Here is a 16,329-nt window from a genome sequence, read left to right as displayed (position 1 = left end):
CCAGCAGGAAGCGGAAGGTGCAGCTGTTCTAAAGCCTCGATCAGGCGCGCAAGCCTGGCTTGGGTAACTCACACAGGGACGCCAAAGCTTCAGATCTGGAGAGGGTGCGTGTCAAGCTGCTCGGTTGCAACTTGCAAAAATTCCTGGCCAGGCTCCTGTGCCTTTAAGAGAAGCACTCTCAGCAGGGCAGCCATTCAACAGGCAGAGCTTCCTCTCCTGCCACCCATGAAATGCGCCCCCAAATCCCTGCCTCTCCCTGCCACCCATGAAATGCATCATCACCCATGAAATGCACCCCTGAAACAGCACCCCTGAAATGCTCAGAAACCCTGCCTGAAGGACAGGTGGCAAACGTATTGAGTTGGTCCTTGAAGCATTTTGGGCTCTTCAGTCTAGAACAGGCGTCTCCAAACTTTTTGGCCAGAGGGCCACATGAAATATCTGGTGCAGTGCTGAGGGCTGAAAAAAAATTTAAATATAAAATTTAAATAAAGATGGAAATTAGATGAATGAATAAATGAATGAGTGGGCTCATTCACTCAGCCTCTCCGGCCCTCAGAACACCCTCCAGATGCAATCAGAGCACAACTCTGGTCATGTTCAGTCGAGTGGGCCAGAGGCTTTCAGGGGACAAGAGGCTGGCCGCGGGCCGGATAGAGGCTCACTGTGGGCCGCATCTGGCCCCCAGGTCGGGGTTTGGAGACCCCTGGTCTATAAGAAAGACACCTGAGGGGGGGACGGGGACATGATTGAGACATGCAAAATTCTGCAGGGGATGCATAAGAGTGGATAAAGGGATGTTCTTTTCTCTCTGCACAACACCAGAACCAGGGGACATCCACTTAAGATTGAGTATTGGAAGACTTAGGACAGACAAAAGAAAGTATTTCTTTACCCAGCGTGTAATTAGCCTGTGGAACACCTTGCCACAGGATGTGATGGCAGCTGGCGTAGATGCCTATAAAAGGGGATTGGACAGATTTCTGGAGGAAAGGTCCGTCCGAGGTTACAAGCTGTGATGGGTATGTGCAACCTCCTGACTTTAGAAGTAGGCTACCTCAGAATGCCAGATGCAAGGGCGGGCACTAAGATGCAGGTCTTTTGTTGTCTTGTGTGCTCCTGAGGCATCTGGTTGCCCACTGTGTGATACAGGAAGCTGGACTAGATGGGCCTTTGGCCTGATCCAGCAGGGCTCTTCTTATGGGCATCCCAAACTTAACCTGCACTGGCAAAGCTGCACTGGCAAACACACATGGCCTGTGCTGTATCCAGCACAGGTTAGGAAGAGACTGAAGATATACTCTGGGTAAAGCCCCAGCCTGTCCAATGGGGCTTTTTGGGTCTGTACCAGCAATATCGCTGGTGCAAATCCAGGAAGTCCCGTGTAATGCCAGCAGGCCCAGGTAGGGAGTTAGGATACAGCAGAGGCCTCATCGCCGATCCCACCCCCCTCCTGCATCTGTCTCACCCCCTGCTCTGCCCTCTCCTGCCCTGTCACACCACCTTCTCACTTCTGAAACACCCTCCCACCATCTTCACCCAGCTCCTGCACTGTTTGGTGGTTTACTCACCTCTGCTGGCAACCAAGACTCAGATTCAGTGCGGGTGAGCCAGCGCAGAGCTTCCCACTGGTGCTGCTGGCTCACAGTAGTCAAAAACATGCTTTATTGCACCTTGTGACACTGTAGGCTGGCGCAGTTAGCACTTAGTATTGCACTGTTAGTAGAATAGTCTTGCCCACTACTGCTACTGTGAATTCTCGCCATGTTTGCCTTGAAGCTTTACATTGAATTGTCACAGACTATGCCTCTCACATTTTATGGCCATTGTTTACTTTTTTAAAAAAAAATTCTGTATACAGGTGTGCACCACTTAATGATGGGGGTGCATTTTCTTATCCCTGTTGTTATGCAATTAAGTCACTAAGTGAACATTGTCCAATCTATTGCCTTTGTTGTGTAAACAGACACTCCCTGCCAGACACTAGCTGGCTGCACAGGCTACTGGAGATAAATTGCCTCTCCTTTGTATTAAGAACCTCTCTGTTGTGTAAACAGACACTCTGCTGCAGGCTATGGGAGACATGATTGCCTCATTAAGAGCATCTTTATGATGCTTTATTATGCTTGCTTATGTGCAAGGAAAGCGCCCTACAGGTAGACCACAGCTGCTGATACAAGGACATCTGCAAGAGGGATCTGAAGGCCTTAGAAGTGGACCTCAACAGGTGGGAAACCCTGACCTCTGTGCGGCCCGCTTGGAGGCAGGTTGTGCAGCATGGCCTTTCCCAGTTTGAAGAGACACTTGGCCAACAATCTAAGGCTAAGAGGCAAAGAAGGAAGGCCCATAGCCAGGGAGACAGACCAGGGACAGGCTGCACTTGCTCCCAGTGGGGAAGGGATTGTCACTCCCGAATCGGCCTTTTCAGCCACACTAGACGCTGTTCCAGAACCACCATTCAGTGCGCGATACCAGAGTCTTTCGAGACTGAAGGTTGCCAACATGATATTATGCTTTGACGACCATCATATATGTGGTTCGTTGTTGAGCAAACGTATGTTAAGGGGTGCGTGTCTGCCAGCTGAGAAGATCACTTCACACATTTCATGGTGAACTGTAGTCCATGAAAGTAAATGTTACAATAAATGTGTTGATGTTTAAGATTCCACAAGACTGCTGTTGTTACATTCTGACCTGACAACCTTGCCCCCAGTAGTAGTTTGGCTATGAACCCCTACTGTGCAGAGAAACACTTTTTAAAGTGAATGCTCCTTGAATTTAGCAGCTGGAGAATAACTCTCCCCCCTTACCCCCTAGACTGTCTGTTCTGGTGGCTATTTGATCACCTTACATCTATGTCTTTGTAGATTGTGAGCCCTTTTGGGACAGGGAACCATTACTTTCTGTGAACTTACTGTTGAAAAGTTTATATAAATATTCATGATAATAATAATGACCTTGCTAGGCTTCTCCTCCATGAATCTGTCAGATCCTTAAAAATAAATAAAGCTATGCTGATGATGGTCATCACCATATTTGTGAGAATGAATTCCTTTAATGTGGTTGCCCAGTGATGTGGTGCATGCTCAGAGAGACCGCTTCCCCTTGTCTTCACCTGCCCCATGAGTGAGTGTGTCATGTTACTGTAAATATATTTAGGGGTGGTGAACCCTGTCTGGTATGTCCATGTGAGAGAACCCAAAAGACAGGAAAGAAAAGCACTGGAAGTTGACTCTCCACAATATTTTCAGGCTTCCTGTTTACAACAGGCCCCCCCCCTCCCCATTTACAACAGGAGTTCTAAAACCAGCATTTAGATTTTTCTGTGCTTATGATATAATGGGTGGCCAAACAGTGGTTCGTGAGCCGCGTGTAGCTCTTTGACATATAATGTGTGGCTTGCATAAATATGTTGGCTGAACTCCTTTTGGCATCAGAATTAATATAAAATGTAATTTTTTAAAAAAAAGTTTTATAACAGTGATTTTCAACCTTTTTCATCTCATGGCACACTGACAGGACACTGAAATTGTCAAGGCACACCATCAGTTTTTTGACAATTGACAAGGCGCACCGCACTGCCAGCTAGGGGGCTCACATCCCTCTATGGTCCTACTAATATATGACCCTTCCACAAACTCCCACAGTGCACCTATGGAGCATTCACAGCACACCAATGTGCAGCAGCACAGTAGTTGAAAATCAGTGCTTTATCAATATTTACTGCAGTGGTTCTCAAACTTGACCCACTTTTCAGAATGACAGTGTGTTGGGACCCACCAGAAGTGATGTCATGGTTGGAAGTGACATCATCAAGCAGGAAAATTTTTAACATCCCTATATGACAAAATCAATTTAATTAAGTAAATTAAAAAAGTTTACAAAAAGTATAAGTTTAAAAATTTATTTAAAATAAAGAAGAACCCTCCTAACCCTCCCAGCAGTTGCTGGTCTGTTAGAAAAAAATTCCCCAAACATCTGGAAGGCTGCAAACCTATTCACACTTACCTGCGAGTAAGCTGCAATCACTGTCATTGTTAAAAACATATATATAGATGCCTGTTAAAAGTACATATCTGTAACATTCCCCAGACGCAGTCACATACCATGCTAGCATCAAGTATACTAGATTAAAAATAAAATACACATTGACATTAATGGGGACCCATCAGAAATTGGCTTGCGACCTACCTAGGACCTACCTAGTGGGTCCTGACCCACAGTTTAAGAATTTTACCAGATATAAACTGAGAGTCCACTGGATTAAAACCAAAAGTGTGATGTTCTTGTTGAGTAAATATATTGAAGAATTTGAGTCCAATCATGTGCACGTTTACTGAGTAGTCATGTTGGCATCCTTCAGTCTCGGAAGACCATGGTGTCACGCTCTGAATGGTGGTTCTGGAACAGAGTGTCCTCTCCAGTGCGCGAAGCCTGGGTAAAGTAGGTATGGAGGATAGGCCGTTACCCATGCAGCAAATCCCCCCTCTCCACGTCGCTGAAATGGTCCAATGGAAAGGCAGAAGCCAATACGGTTGGTTCCAGCAGTGTCGCAGGAGTTGCCAGAACGTGACTGTGTTCAGCCATGAACTGCCTCAGGGACTCCGGCTCCGGATTTTGCCTCGAGGTTGACTCCTGAAGCCTTTTCCATAACTGGATGTAGCCACAAGGCAGTGGAGGTTTGGGATCAGAGTTTTCCTTCTCTCCGATGAGCTGCCTTCCCAGGCTGACGAGTCCCATCTACCCGGTGGCTGTTTATTCGCCTCTTATGACAAGTACAGCCAAACTGAGGGCCTATTCTTATCCCCAGCCCCCAGGGATAGTAAGTAAGTAGTAGTAAGTCAGTAGTAAGTCATTATAGCCAGTGGGGCTTACTCCCAGGTAAGAGTGGATAGGCTTGCATCCTAAATGCCTCTTAAATAAGTAAGAGTAGTAAGTCAGTAGTAAGTCATTATAGCCAGTGGGGCTTACTCCCAGGTAAGAGTGGATAGGCTTGCATCCTAAATGCCTCTTAAATAAGTAAGAGTAGTAAGTCAGTAGTAAGTCATTATAGCCAGTGGGGCTTACTCCCAGGTAAGAGTGGATAGGCTTGCATCCTAAATGCCTCTTAAATAAGTAAGAGTAGTAAGTCAGTAGTAAGTCATTATAGCCAGTGGGGCTTACTCCCAGGTAAGAGTGGATAGGCTTGCATCCTAAATGCCTCTTAAATAAGTAAGAGTAGTAAGTCAGTAGTAAGTCATTATAGCCAGTGGGGCTTACTCCCAGGTAAGAGTGGATAGGCTTGCATCCTAAATGCCTCTTAAATATTGTGGATCTCAAACATCTGAGGTTGATCAGATGTGGCTCTTCTGCTAAGCAGGTTTGGCCACCCCTGTGGCCAATATGAACTCAGAGGGTAAAAGGGTATTTCTGCCCTGAAGACACCAATCCAGCAGGGAAGGCAGGTTGGCCACGCGTAGGTGGGGAGATGAATCCACCACCCCGGGGGCAATTCCACGCGTGTGTATCCCGACAGGAGGAACCCAGGAGTCCTGCCCTGCCTCCTCCCCCTCTGCCCTCCTCCCTAGTTGCTCCTGTCCCCGCGTCATGGGGAATGGAAGGCGGCGCAGGCAGGCTGGCAGGCAGGCGCCCCGATCTTCGCTGGCGACTGGCCTGCCTGGTGAGCGCAGGGGAAGGGGGGAGCGGAGCGGAGCTTCAGGGCCAGGCGGGCAGGAGGAGGAGGAGGAGGAGGAGGCGGAGCTGGGCCTGGCGGTGTTTTGTCTGCAGGGCTTAACCCCTGGCGTGCTGCGGGGGGAGCGCCCTGGGGGGCTATGGAGACGGTAAGGGGTGGGGGGCTTTGGATCGCGGTCGGGGAAGGGGAGAACTTGGGGCGCCTCCGCTTGGGCGCACCACCAGCTCGGCGCAGCGCAAGGGGACCTGGAGAGGACCAGGCCGTGCGCTCCCCCTGGGGTGGGACGTGGGGATGAGTGTGCTGGGGGGATCCAGTGGGAAGGGGAAGGAGGAGGTCCTCGGCCCCGGGATCGGAAAGGTGGGAAAGGAGGAGGAGGAGGAGGAGAAGGTGCGCCCTGGCTGGCTGCCTGCCTTGGAGACAGGCTGCTGCTGCCCTGCCTGGCTGGCATTAGAGCACCCTGGCCCCCAGGGAGGGCAGCCAGAGGGAGGCAAGATCTTAAAGATCAAGAGGGCTCAGGTTTCCTGGAGGGATGATCTGAGAGGAAAGGGGAACGAGCCCCCAAACCTAATTGCCTGGTAAGGGTGGAGGGAGCTGATTCTTTGGGCCTGGAGCAACTCAATGAGGTCCCAGACACACTGTAAACCAAAGCGAATGTGGTTTCCCTTCCCTTTGGAGCTTCCAAAGGGTGTGTGGGTGTGTGACATTTGCCCCAAAGGGGTATGCCATCACCACCATTCCCAACAATCCCCATATGTACCATCTCGAAGCATGAGATCACCCCCATTCAGGGCAAACTTTCATGCAGGTCTTGGTCACTATGCCGACCCATACTGCAAGAGCACCCAAGGGAAAGCTAGTGTGGTTTTGTGGTCAAGGGTAGAATTGAGGAGATTTGGGTTCAAATTCCCATTTAGCTATGAAATTCATTGGGCAACCTTGGGCTGGTCACACTCTGCCTAACCTCCCTCACAGGGTTGTTGGGCAGATAAAATAGGGATGCCAAATATACTTACCTGAGCTCCTTGGAAGAAGATTGGGACCAAACAGTATAAGGCCTTTGCTCTCCCAGCAGTTCAAAAGTGGTGGGCTGGGTGGCTGAAATAGGCTGTGACAACTGGGGCTGGCTCCACCCTTCGTCTCTGAATCTAGGGAGAGGAGTTGTGCAAATGTAGTGACTGCAAAGCAGGCATTCTCCTATCAGTTCTTGTGATGGGTTCGGGCTTTAGCTTTTCACGAAAAGCTGTGGAAGGACCATGAGAGAGAAAGAGAGAGAGAGAGATCCATTTTGCCTCTTAAACCATGTTACATTAAGTCAGTACATAGGACAAACTGCTTCTCTAGCAAAATCTTCCCCAACCAGCAACACTTATTTACAAAATAAGTTGGTTTACAACAGGGGTGCTCACACTTTTTTGGCTCGAGAGCTACTTTGAAACCCAGCAAGGCCCGGAGGTCTACCAGAGTTTTTTTACAATGTTCACGCCATCATAACATATAACATTTATGTGTACAATGTATGTTGGTGTACCTTGAGCCCCACTGAGTATAACAGGACTTACTCCTGAGTAGACATGCCTAGGATTAGGCTGCAATCCTAGCCACACTTACCTGGGAGAAAGCCCCATTGAGTACAATGGGCCTTACTCCCGGCGTTTCCTCCCAGAGGCACCTGAAGGGGGGGGTCAGCACTCCACGATCTACTCATTTTGCCTCGTGATCTACTGGTAGATCGCGATCCACCTATTGAGCACCCCTGGTTTACAAAGTATATAGGCAGTTCTTCAACTTATGCTCCCAAACTGTTTGTTCTCCTTCACTGATTCTGACTCTTTTTCTCTTCCCATTCAGGCAGAATCAGTGTCCTACCCAGGCTTCCCAGTGGAAGCTGAATGCAATGGCCCCTTTCCTCTGGAAGAGGATCCCAGCAACCCAAGGTAAGGAAAAAAAATCCAAACCTTGGCTTCTTTCCCTCACTCCCTTCCCTATGTTTTTAAGTCCAAGTGGGCTGCAATCCTGTATACCTTTTCTTGGGAATAAGTCCCATTGAATTCTGTTGAGGCTTACATAGATGTGATGACTGCATAACTTTGAAGGCACCTGGGCACTTTGATGTCTATGTGATACTCTAGAACAGGGGTGCCCAAACCCTGGCCCTGGGGCCACATGTGGCCCTCGAGGCCTCTCAATGTGGCCCTCAGGGAGCCCCCAGTCTCCAATGAGCCTCTGGCCCTCCAGAGATTTGTTGCAGCCTGCACTGGTCCGACACAACTGCTCTCAGCGTGAAGGCAACTGTTTGACCTCTTTGCGTGAGCTGTGGGATGAAGGCTCCCTCCACCGCTTGCTGTTTCATGTCTGTGATGCAGCAGAGGCAGCAAAGGAAAGGCCAGCCTTGCTTTGTGCAAGGCCTTTTATAGGTCCTGAGCTATTGCAAGACCTTCATTCATTCATATAAGTTCATCTTTAATATATTCATTCATGTAAACTTATGTATATTTATTCAATTTTTAAATGTAAATTAATTCTTCCTTTCCCCGGCCCCCGAAGCAGTGTCAGAGAGATGATGTGGCCCTCCTGCCAAAAATTTTGGACACCCCTGCTCTAGAATCTAGACAGGCCCCTGTTATTGGGAAGGGGGCAAGCTGTCAGAGCAACCATTCAGATGAGAATGTTTGAGTCCTTCCTCTCATTCAGGGCTTTGAGCATTGTGGCTAGTTCATTTTATCAGAGTCATGCCTCAGAGAAACATAGATCCCCCCAAATGTATTGTTCCGGAGTAGGTGATGTCTGGAGAGAAGTCACTTAAGAGGGTGTATGCCACAAGAACAGTTCTTGAGCTCCTGGTTTCTATGGGCAGTGGACTCCTCCAGCCTCTCTATGCTACTCCTTTAGATCAGTAACAGACCATTTAAGCATGGTGTGTGTGCGTGCTGAACTTGCCATAGCATCAACCAAGAGTGTTAAAACTGAACTAGATTTTTTTTAGTGATAACAAATGCAGAAGGATTTTAAAGCATCAGGTAGGGCAGGAGTGAGATTCTTCTATATTATCAAGGCTGTTGCACATTGTCACTCCTAACTTATGTATGTCTTAGGCTGCAATCTTGTTTACTTGGAAGTAAGTGGGGCTTACTTCCAAGTAAACAGGTATAGGATTGTGCTGTTAGTCATGTGACTCTTTCAACTGATGTACAGAAATGGGAAATTCAAATATCACTGCAAAGGCCACTCACCCTTTTATTTTTTTGAAAGGGGCATATTAGGTTTGTGTGATGAGGATGCTGTATAACTGCACATGGCCAATCTCGTCTGATCTCGGAAGCTAAGCAGGGTCAGGCCTGGTTAGTACTTGGATGGGAGACCGCTTGCAAATACCAGGTGCTGTAGGCTTATACCATAGTCTTTCGAGACTGAAGGTTGCCAGCCAACCATAACTGTATTATATAAATTGTTGTTATTTAGGTTCCCAGTTGCAGAGCCAAACTTTTCTTGGGTGGAGCAAGAGGAGGAGCTGCAGTTTCCAGACTCCGGAGAGAGACAAGAGCTGATGGTTGTGAACACAGGTGAGGAATGCTTTAGGATTATTCTTACACCCATCAACTTGTGTGTTTAGCAAACACAGGGGGGAGAATTGACTGAAAAAGGCTTTTGTTGCTTATGGGCCCGATCTTATCAAATTTTCCAGAACCGGTGCAGCTGCAGTGCAGCCCCAAGGTAAAGGAATAAATGTTCCCATACCTTAAGGGAGTCTCTGTGACTGCTGCCCCACCACAAGATGCAGTGCATGCCCCATTGGCACAGCTGCACTGGCACTGGCTAATTGGATAGGATTGGGCCCTGTGCCCTCTGAACCAGGATGGTATAGTGGGTCTGGTGTTGGATTTGACCTGGAAGATCCAGCTTCAAATCCCCATGTGGCCATGAAGCTGCCTGTGTGACCTTGGGCCAGTCATTATCTCTTAGCCTAACTTACCTCACAGGGTTGTTGTGAGGACAAAAGAAAGGAAGGAATTATGTGCACCGCCCTGAGCTCCTTGGAGGAAGGGAAGTATAAAAATGTGAAATAAATAACTAAGGGCACAATCGTAAGCAGGTCTACTCAGAAGTAAATCCTATTGTGTTCAATGGGACTTACTCCCAGGAAAGTGAGGTTAGGATTGCAGCCTAAGGGCCCAATACTATCCAATTTTCCAATGCTGGTGCAGCCATGCCAATGGGGCATACACTGGATCTTGTGGTGGAGGGACAGTCACAGAGGCCTCCTCAAGGTAAGGGAACATTTGTTCCCTCACCTTACGGTGCATTACGGCAGCACCGGTGCTGGAAAGTTGGATAGGATTTGGCCCTAAATATCTTACAGGGTTTCTGTGATTGCAAAGTGTTCTCAAAATTACAAATGCTATGTCAGTGTTCAATTGTCATTGCAGTAGCCAGTAAGCATTGATCCATTGATCTGTGTGCATGACAGCCAGTGTAGTTATATGGTTGGAGTGTCAGACCAGGACTCAAGAACTCTTTTATGGAGGAGCTAGAAATTGAGGCAGGGGATGAGTGTTGCCCAGGCAACAAGATTTCTCCTGCTTTAATCAGTTGTGCAGAATGCTGATTGGCTGGCTGCTGTGACATCAGCAAAGCCTCCTCTTTCTCATTTTCCCAGCTGGCTGTGCAAAATGCTGATTGGTTGGCTCTTGCAGCCAGAAAGCCCTTAATGCCCCTTGTCCAGAGTTTAACAGAAAGTTTAAAAAAAAAAAAAAACCTAAGCAGGTTAGCTTTTTAGGAAAAAAGATGTCAAGCAAAAATTTAAATGATAAACATATCAGCCCACCAGCCCCCAAAAGATAAAATAGGAATCCAAAATATGCTTGTAGAATGAGAGGCCTGGACAAAAAAATCATGGAGCAGCTCACCAGAGAAGTGAGAGCAGGAGGAAGTTACCACAGAAAATTCCACACCCCCTCCTAGAGGGAGATACGTTGTTCTCAAGCTTCCTGCTGGCCCACAAGGTGATTGTTGCCAAGTGGAGTTCTGAAATTGGCTCTCACATGTCCAGACCCAATAAGCTATGCTCTGTGCCACATTGTGCCTTAAAACATACTTTGTGCCAGCACACACTTGGGGGAATATATGGATACAAGATATCAAAATGTAAGATATTCCTTTCTACTGCCAGGTTCTGAGACACCAAGTGAGGAAGAGGAGGAAGAGGCTGTGACTGACCTAGAGGGCTGTGTTTGGCCCCATGTTGCACCTGAGGAGAAAGATGCTGCAGTTCCTTCTGCAGCAGGGGGGCCAGACCCTCGTCCATTCCGATGTTCAGAGTGTGGTAAGGGATTTTCCCAGAGCTCAAACTTGGTGAAACACCAGCGGATTCACACTGGGGAGCGCCCCTTCCGGTGCCCTGAATGTGGCCGTGGCTTCAGCTGGAGCTCATCATTGGCGGAGCACCTCAAGGCTCATGGTGGGCGTCGCCCTCACACATGTGGCGAGTGCGGGAAGTGCTTTGCCCGTGGCTCTACGCTCGCCGAGCATCAGCGGGTGCACACTGGGGAGAAGCCCTTCCGGTGCCACCAGTGTGGGGCCCGTTTCTCGCAGAGTTCCACTCTGGCACACCACCTGCGTACACACTCGGGCGAACGCCCCCACGCCTGTCCTGACTGCGGGAAATGCTTTGGGCGCAAGTCCACTCTTGTCACTCACCGGCGGACTCACACTGGCGAGAAACCTTATTGCTGCAGGGAATGTGGCCGCTGTTTTGGCGTCAGCTCTGACCTCGCCAAGCACATGCGCAACCACCGGGCTAACGGGAGCAAGTGGGCAAACACAGCTGCAGAGGTGCATCCCCAGGCTCCACTTCCAGTTGCAGATCAGAGCCTCCAGCAAATTGAAGATGCTTCCCCTGAGAGCTCAGAATTAACTAGGCAGCAGAGTGATTGTGTGGATGAGGAGGAAGAGAAAACATATACATGCCCTGAGTGCGGGGAAGGTTTCAGCCAGAGTTCTGCTCTTACTACCCATCAGAGGATCCACTTGCCTGAAGTCTCCAGCTGCTGCTATCAATGTGGAGAAGACTTCCCCATCAAGTCGGATCTGGAGAACCATATGTTGAGTCACAGGGTAGAGGATAAGCCCTGCAAATGCTCCGACTGTTGTGCTTGCTTCTCTGAATGCTCTGCCCTTCAGATACACCAGAAAGTACACCTTGGAGAAGTGTCCCACTTTTGCCACCAGTGTGGAGAGAATTTCTCTACCTCCTTTGAGTTGAAGCAGCATCAAAGCACCCACGGTGGGGGGGACAAGCCCTTTGAGTGTGTAGAGTGTGGGGCTTGCTTTGCTGACACCACCGCATTAGCAACACACAGGAGAATTCACCTGGACAAGAAGTCCTACCACTGCCCCTGCTGCGGGGAAACATTTCCTGATGGCCATGAGCTGGCATTTCACCAAGTGAGTCATACTGGCAAGGAACATGAGAAAGAGATGCCTTACAAATGCCACATCTGCAGTGCTTGCTTCGGTGAGAGCGCTGATCTTGTGACGCATAAGATGAACCATGCAGCAGATGAGAGCTCCCACAACTGCCCTCAGGGTGGCAAAACTTTCCCTAGTAACTCGGAGCTTGTGATTCACCAGGCAAGCCACCCAGCAGAGGCTAGCTTGAACAAGCCATACTCATGCACAGTGTGTGGGAAATCCTTTGCCCTCTTTGCCACACTGGCAGCGCATGAACGTATCCACATGTCTGATGACAATGCCTACCGCTGCCCGACATGTGGTGAGCACTTCCCTGACAGTGGCAAGCTAGGGAGGCACCAACAGCGCCATTTGGGGGAGGAGAGGCCTTTCCGGTGCCCAGCTTGCAGCAAGGGCTTTGTGCTGCTTTCAGGGCTGCGACAGCACCAGCGTGACCCTCCAGCCCGGTGTCCTCAGTGTGGTGAGACCTTTGTGTGGCGATGCCGGCTTACGGAGCATAGGCGCAATTGCCATCCAGCTGAGCGTCCCTATAAGTGCCCTGAGTGTGGCAAGGGCTTTGCACAGAGTTCGAAGCTTCTGCGGCACCAAGTGACGCATACTGGGGAGAAGCCATTTAAGTGCCCCGAATGTGGCAAAATCTTCAGCCAAAGCTCCAACTTGGTGGAACACCGACGCACACATGCTCCCGGCAAGGCTCACCGCTGCGCCATCTGTGGCAAGGCTTTTGCCCTGGGTTCCTACTTAGCAAAGCATCAGGCCACCCACACAGGCGCCCGTCCTTTCCGGTGTACTGAATGTGGCAAAGGCTTCCGGCAAAGCTCCAACCTTATACAGCACCAGCGTACGCACACGGGGGAGAGGCCCTATGTTTGTGCCTCCTGTGGCAAGTCCTTCACCCAGAACTCACACCTGGTCAAGCACCGACGTGTCCACACAGCGGAAAGGCCCTACCGCTGCCCGGTCTGTGGCAAGAGCTTTCGGCAGCGTGGAAACCTTGCTGAACACCAGCACCAGCATGCCGGCACCCGCCCATACGTCTGTGGCGCTTGCGGGAAATCTTTTCGGTGGAGTTCAGCTTTCTCCAAACATCAGCGGACTCACCTGGCTCCTTGATTTCTAACCTTTTATCCTGTGAGGGGGGAAATGGCATGAAGTCTCTCTGGTGTGTTTGGCCTTCTCCAAATACCAGCTGATGGAATTCGGCTTATGTGACCAAATAGGAAGTTCCTCTGGTGTAACCTGGTTGTTCCTGAGCCCCTCCTGACCCATCTCAATCTCACCCCTCAGCTCTGACCTCAAACCAAAAGGAAGATTTTTCTTGTTAGGCAAAACGTTTTCTGGTGGACTCATGTTATGCCCTGATCCAGTCTAAACTGTGACGTCCCTTCCCAAAGATTGGTCATTCACATTAACTCGGGCAGCACCTCTTGATGTCCTGAGCAACCTTCTCAAGTGGGTTGGGCTCCTTTGTGCCCAGGGCTTCCCAGCACTGAACTAGAGCGGGGGGGGGCACTTAGTGTTGCAGGGAGCCTCCCCACAGCATGCAAGCGGCCCCTTCCCTTGGGAGCAATTCGCCTCTGTTTTGCCCCCCTCCCCCCTGCACAAATGGCTCCAAAGCGGAGGGGAGGAGCCGCTTGCACACTGCGGTGAGGTTCTCTGCAAAACTTAGTGCCCCGCCCCCCAGCTACGCCAGTGCTTCCCAGTCAGATATTTTAGCCCAAATTCCCCTGAACCAAGTCTGCACTCAAGCCACTATGCTGGGCAACTCTTCCAGCTCCTCATCATTCTTATGCCCTACCTCAGCAGTTCTCACTGTGGGTCTGGGGCCCACCAGTGGGTCGCAATTCAATATTTGGGACACCTCTTGGCATTTATAAATTGGCCAGCAGCCTCTAGGGCAGTGATTTTCAACTTTTTTTGTCTCATGGCACACTGACAAGGTACTAAAATTGTCAAGGCACACCACCAGTGTTTGGACAATTGACACTGTGCTATTGGTAGAGAGCTCACATCCCCATTGGCCCTACTAACAAATGATCCTTCCCCCAAACCCTTGTGGCACATCTGCAGACCATTCATGGCACACCAGTGTGCCATGGTACAGTGGTTGAAAATGGCTGCTCTAGGGTCTCTAAAAAGTTTGCGAACCCCACTGCCCTACCTGATATCTGTCCGCATAACGCACCCATTTTTGTAGCTTCTCTTTGGCTTTAGAAATAATTATTCCATTTCTTGTCTTCCCTAGTGAAGGTTCTTTCCTTTATGAAATATTGAGCCATTTTCTGCCTGTAGCACATCCAATTGAAATGGTGGGGGGGAGTGGGGGGGGGGAGAGTGTCAGCCCATTAAGGGCGGAGAAGAAAGAACGAAGAAGACAGATTGAGGGCTTGGGGATATCTAGCTAGATTATGATAAAACCAGTTTACATGGTTTGAATGCCTGAACAAACAGAAAAATTAACTTCTTCCCTCCTAGAGGCAAATCCCCCTTGCTTTGTTAGGTTTTTCATAGCCTGATCCTCCCAGGTTTAATGGGAACTGTTACAGTTTATTCATATCTAATAGAGAACTGTGGAGGAAGAGGGCAGGGTAATAGTTTTTGGGCATGGCAGTAGTTTTTCTTTATGAATTAAAAAAAATTAGGGAACCTCATCTGGTGCTGGAATTTTTGTGTGTGCATGAAGTGGAATGAAATACTGTATACTTCTTAGAGAATTGAAATATTTAAAAATTAGAATTGATTTAAGTTGTGATTTCCTCTATCACAAAAGCGGGGTTTTAGTCAAAAGGAGATCTTCCTTCAAGTGAAACTCATTTTAAAATATTTTTCTCTCCCCTTTGAAAAAAAAACAAAAAAGGAACCATTCAGAGTTGACTTTATATAAATGTATATAAACTAGAATTTTTGAAATACCCAAATTTGCTGCAGAAATAAATCATTTTGAAGTAGGACCACAAGAGGAGTCCTACTGTCAGGACCTAAGGTCCATCTGATCTAGCATTCTGGTTCTTGCAGTGGCCAACTAGATGTCTGTGAGAAACCCACAAGCAGGGCATGGAGCCAAGAACCCTCCCCTGCTGTTGCTCTCCCCACTTGAATTCAGAGGTATACTACCCCTAAACATGGAGGTTCATCCCTGAATTTACCCTGCACGTGCCCGATCTCGTCTGATCTTGGAAGGTAAGCAGGGTCAGGCCTGGTTAGTACTTGGATGGGAGTCCGCCTGGGAATACTGGGTGCTGTAGGCTTATACCATAGTCTTTCGAGACTGAATGTTGCCAACCATTTTTTAAAGCCATCCAAGCCAGTGGCCTTCTCCATGTCCCGTGACAACCCATTCCATAAATTAATGGTGTGTTGTGTAAAGAAGTACAGTACTTTCTTTTATCTGCCCTGAATATGCTTCTATCAGTTCCAGTGGGTGAGCCCCATTCTAGTGTTACAAGAGGGGGAAAGTGAGAAACATCTCTGAAATGGTGTGTGTGTGTGTGTGTGTGTGTGAGAGAGAGAGAGAGAGAGAGAGAGAGAGAAAACACTGATTACCTTAATCCCTCTTTTCCCCCTTCATACAGGTCATGGCTAGTATTGCACAGAGTATTGCACTTGCTGTGGCAGTGGGTATTGGCTGTGTGCCTGTGTTTGCTTCTTAATGTACATGTCCCCATATTGGAAGAGGAAAATTCAACATTACAGTTTCTGACCCTTTACATTCCACTAAGTCAAATAAAATATCTGGGCCAGTATTGTCCAGTCTGATTGCCTGCAGGATCTTGGGGAGAGCTTTTTCTCGGCTGTGCTCCTTTCAGCTGGAGATGGAACCTGAGTCTTCTTTGCAAAGTGTGTGATCTAGCACTGAGCTGTGGCCCCTCCCCAGATTCCATACCTTTACATCCTTCTTTGAATCTGACAAGCTGAGAACGGAATTCTATCAAACGCATCATCCGGAGGTCAGCCAGAGCACTGCTGCTTGACATCTGAACAAGAAAACTGGATTTTAAAAAGTACCAGTTATGATTACCATCTCTTCGCTTCCAAAAAAAAAAACCTGATAAGCTTTTCTAAAAACTGAGACAGGTTACCCATTGTAGGGGTGATCTTTTCCCACCTGGAACTTTGAAATTAAATCTAGTTACTATTGTAAAAGTAACTTTAGGCCAATGTGTTTGCATGGACTTGGAATAGGATGTGAT

General features: G+C 48.6%; 1 protein-coding gene across 1 annotated transcript; it reads left to right on the top strand.

Annotated features, from left to right (window-relative positions):
* Positions 1-5,962: 5,962 nt before the first annotated feature.
* Positions 5,963-16,329, top strand: LOC136653475 (zinc finger protein 585A-like). The gene is made up of 4 exons (XM_066630371.1): positions 5,963-6,058; positions 7,520-7,605; positions 9,131-9,231; positions 10,839-16,329. Exons 1-4 carry the CDS (start codon positions 5,963-5,965, stop codon positions 13,250-13,252), a joined length of 2,697 nt encoding a protein of 898 aa, XP_066486468.1. The 3' UTR covers positions 13,253-16,329.

The sequence above is a fragment of the Tiliqua scincoides genome, chromosome 5, assembly GCF_035046505.1.
Source record: "Tiliqua scincoides isolate rTilSci1 chromosome 5, rTilSci1.hap2, whole genome shotgun sequence".
NCBI lineage: Eukaryota > Metazoa > Chordata > Lepidosauria > Squamata > Scincidae > Tiliqua > Tiliqua scincoides.
The sequence above is the reverse complement of the archived record's forward strand: the minus strand, read 5'-3'. Positions and strand labels throughout refer to the sequence as shown.

What these genes read in the sequence shown, in the direction of transcription:
- LOC136653475 (XM_066630371.1), top strand. Translation starts at nt 5,963, where the DNA reads ATGAGTGTGCTGGGGGGATCCAGTGGGAAGGGGAAGGAGGAGGTCCTC. An exon ending in AGGAGGAGGAGGAGGAGAAG is followed by an intron (nt 6,059 to 7,519) that starts GTGCGCCCTGGC and finishes CTTCCCATTCAG; the next exon opens with GCAGAATCAGTGTCCTACCC. An exon ending in GCTGATGGTTGTGAACACAG is followed by an intron (nt 9,232 to 10,838) that starts GTGAGGAATGCT and finishes TTCTACTGCCAG; the next exon opens with GTTCTGAGACACCAAGTGAG.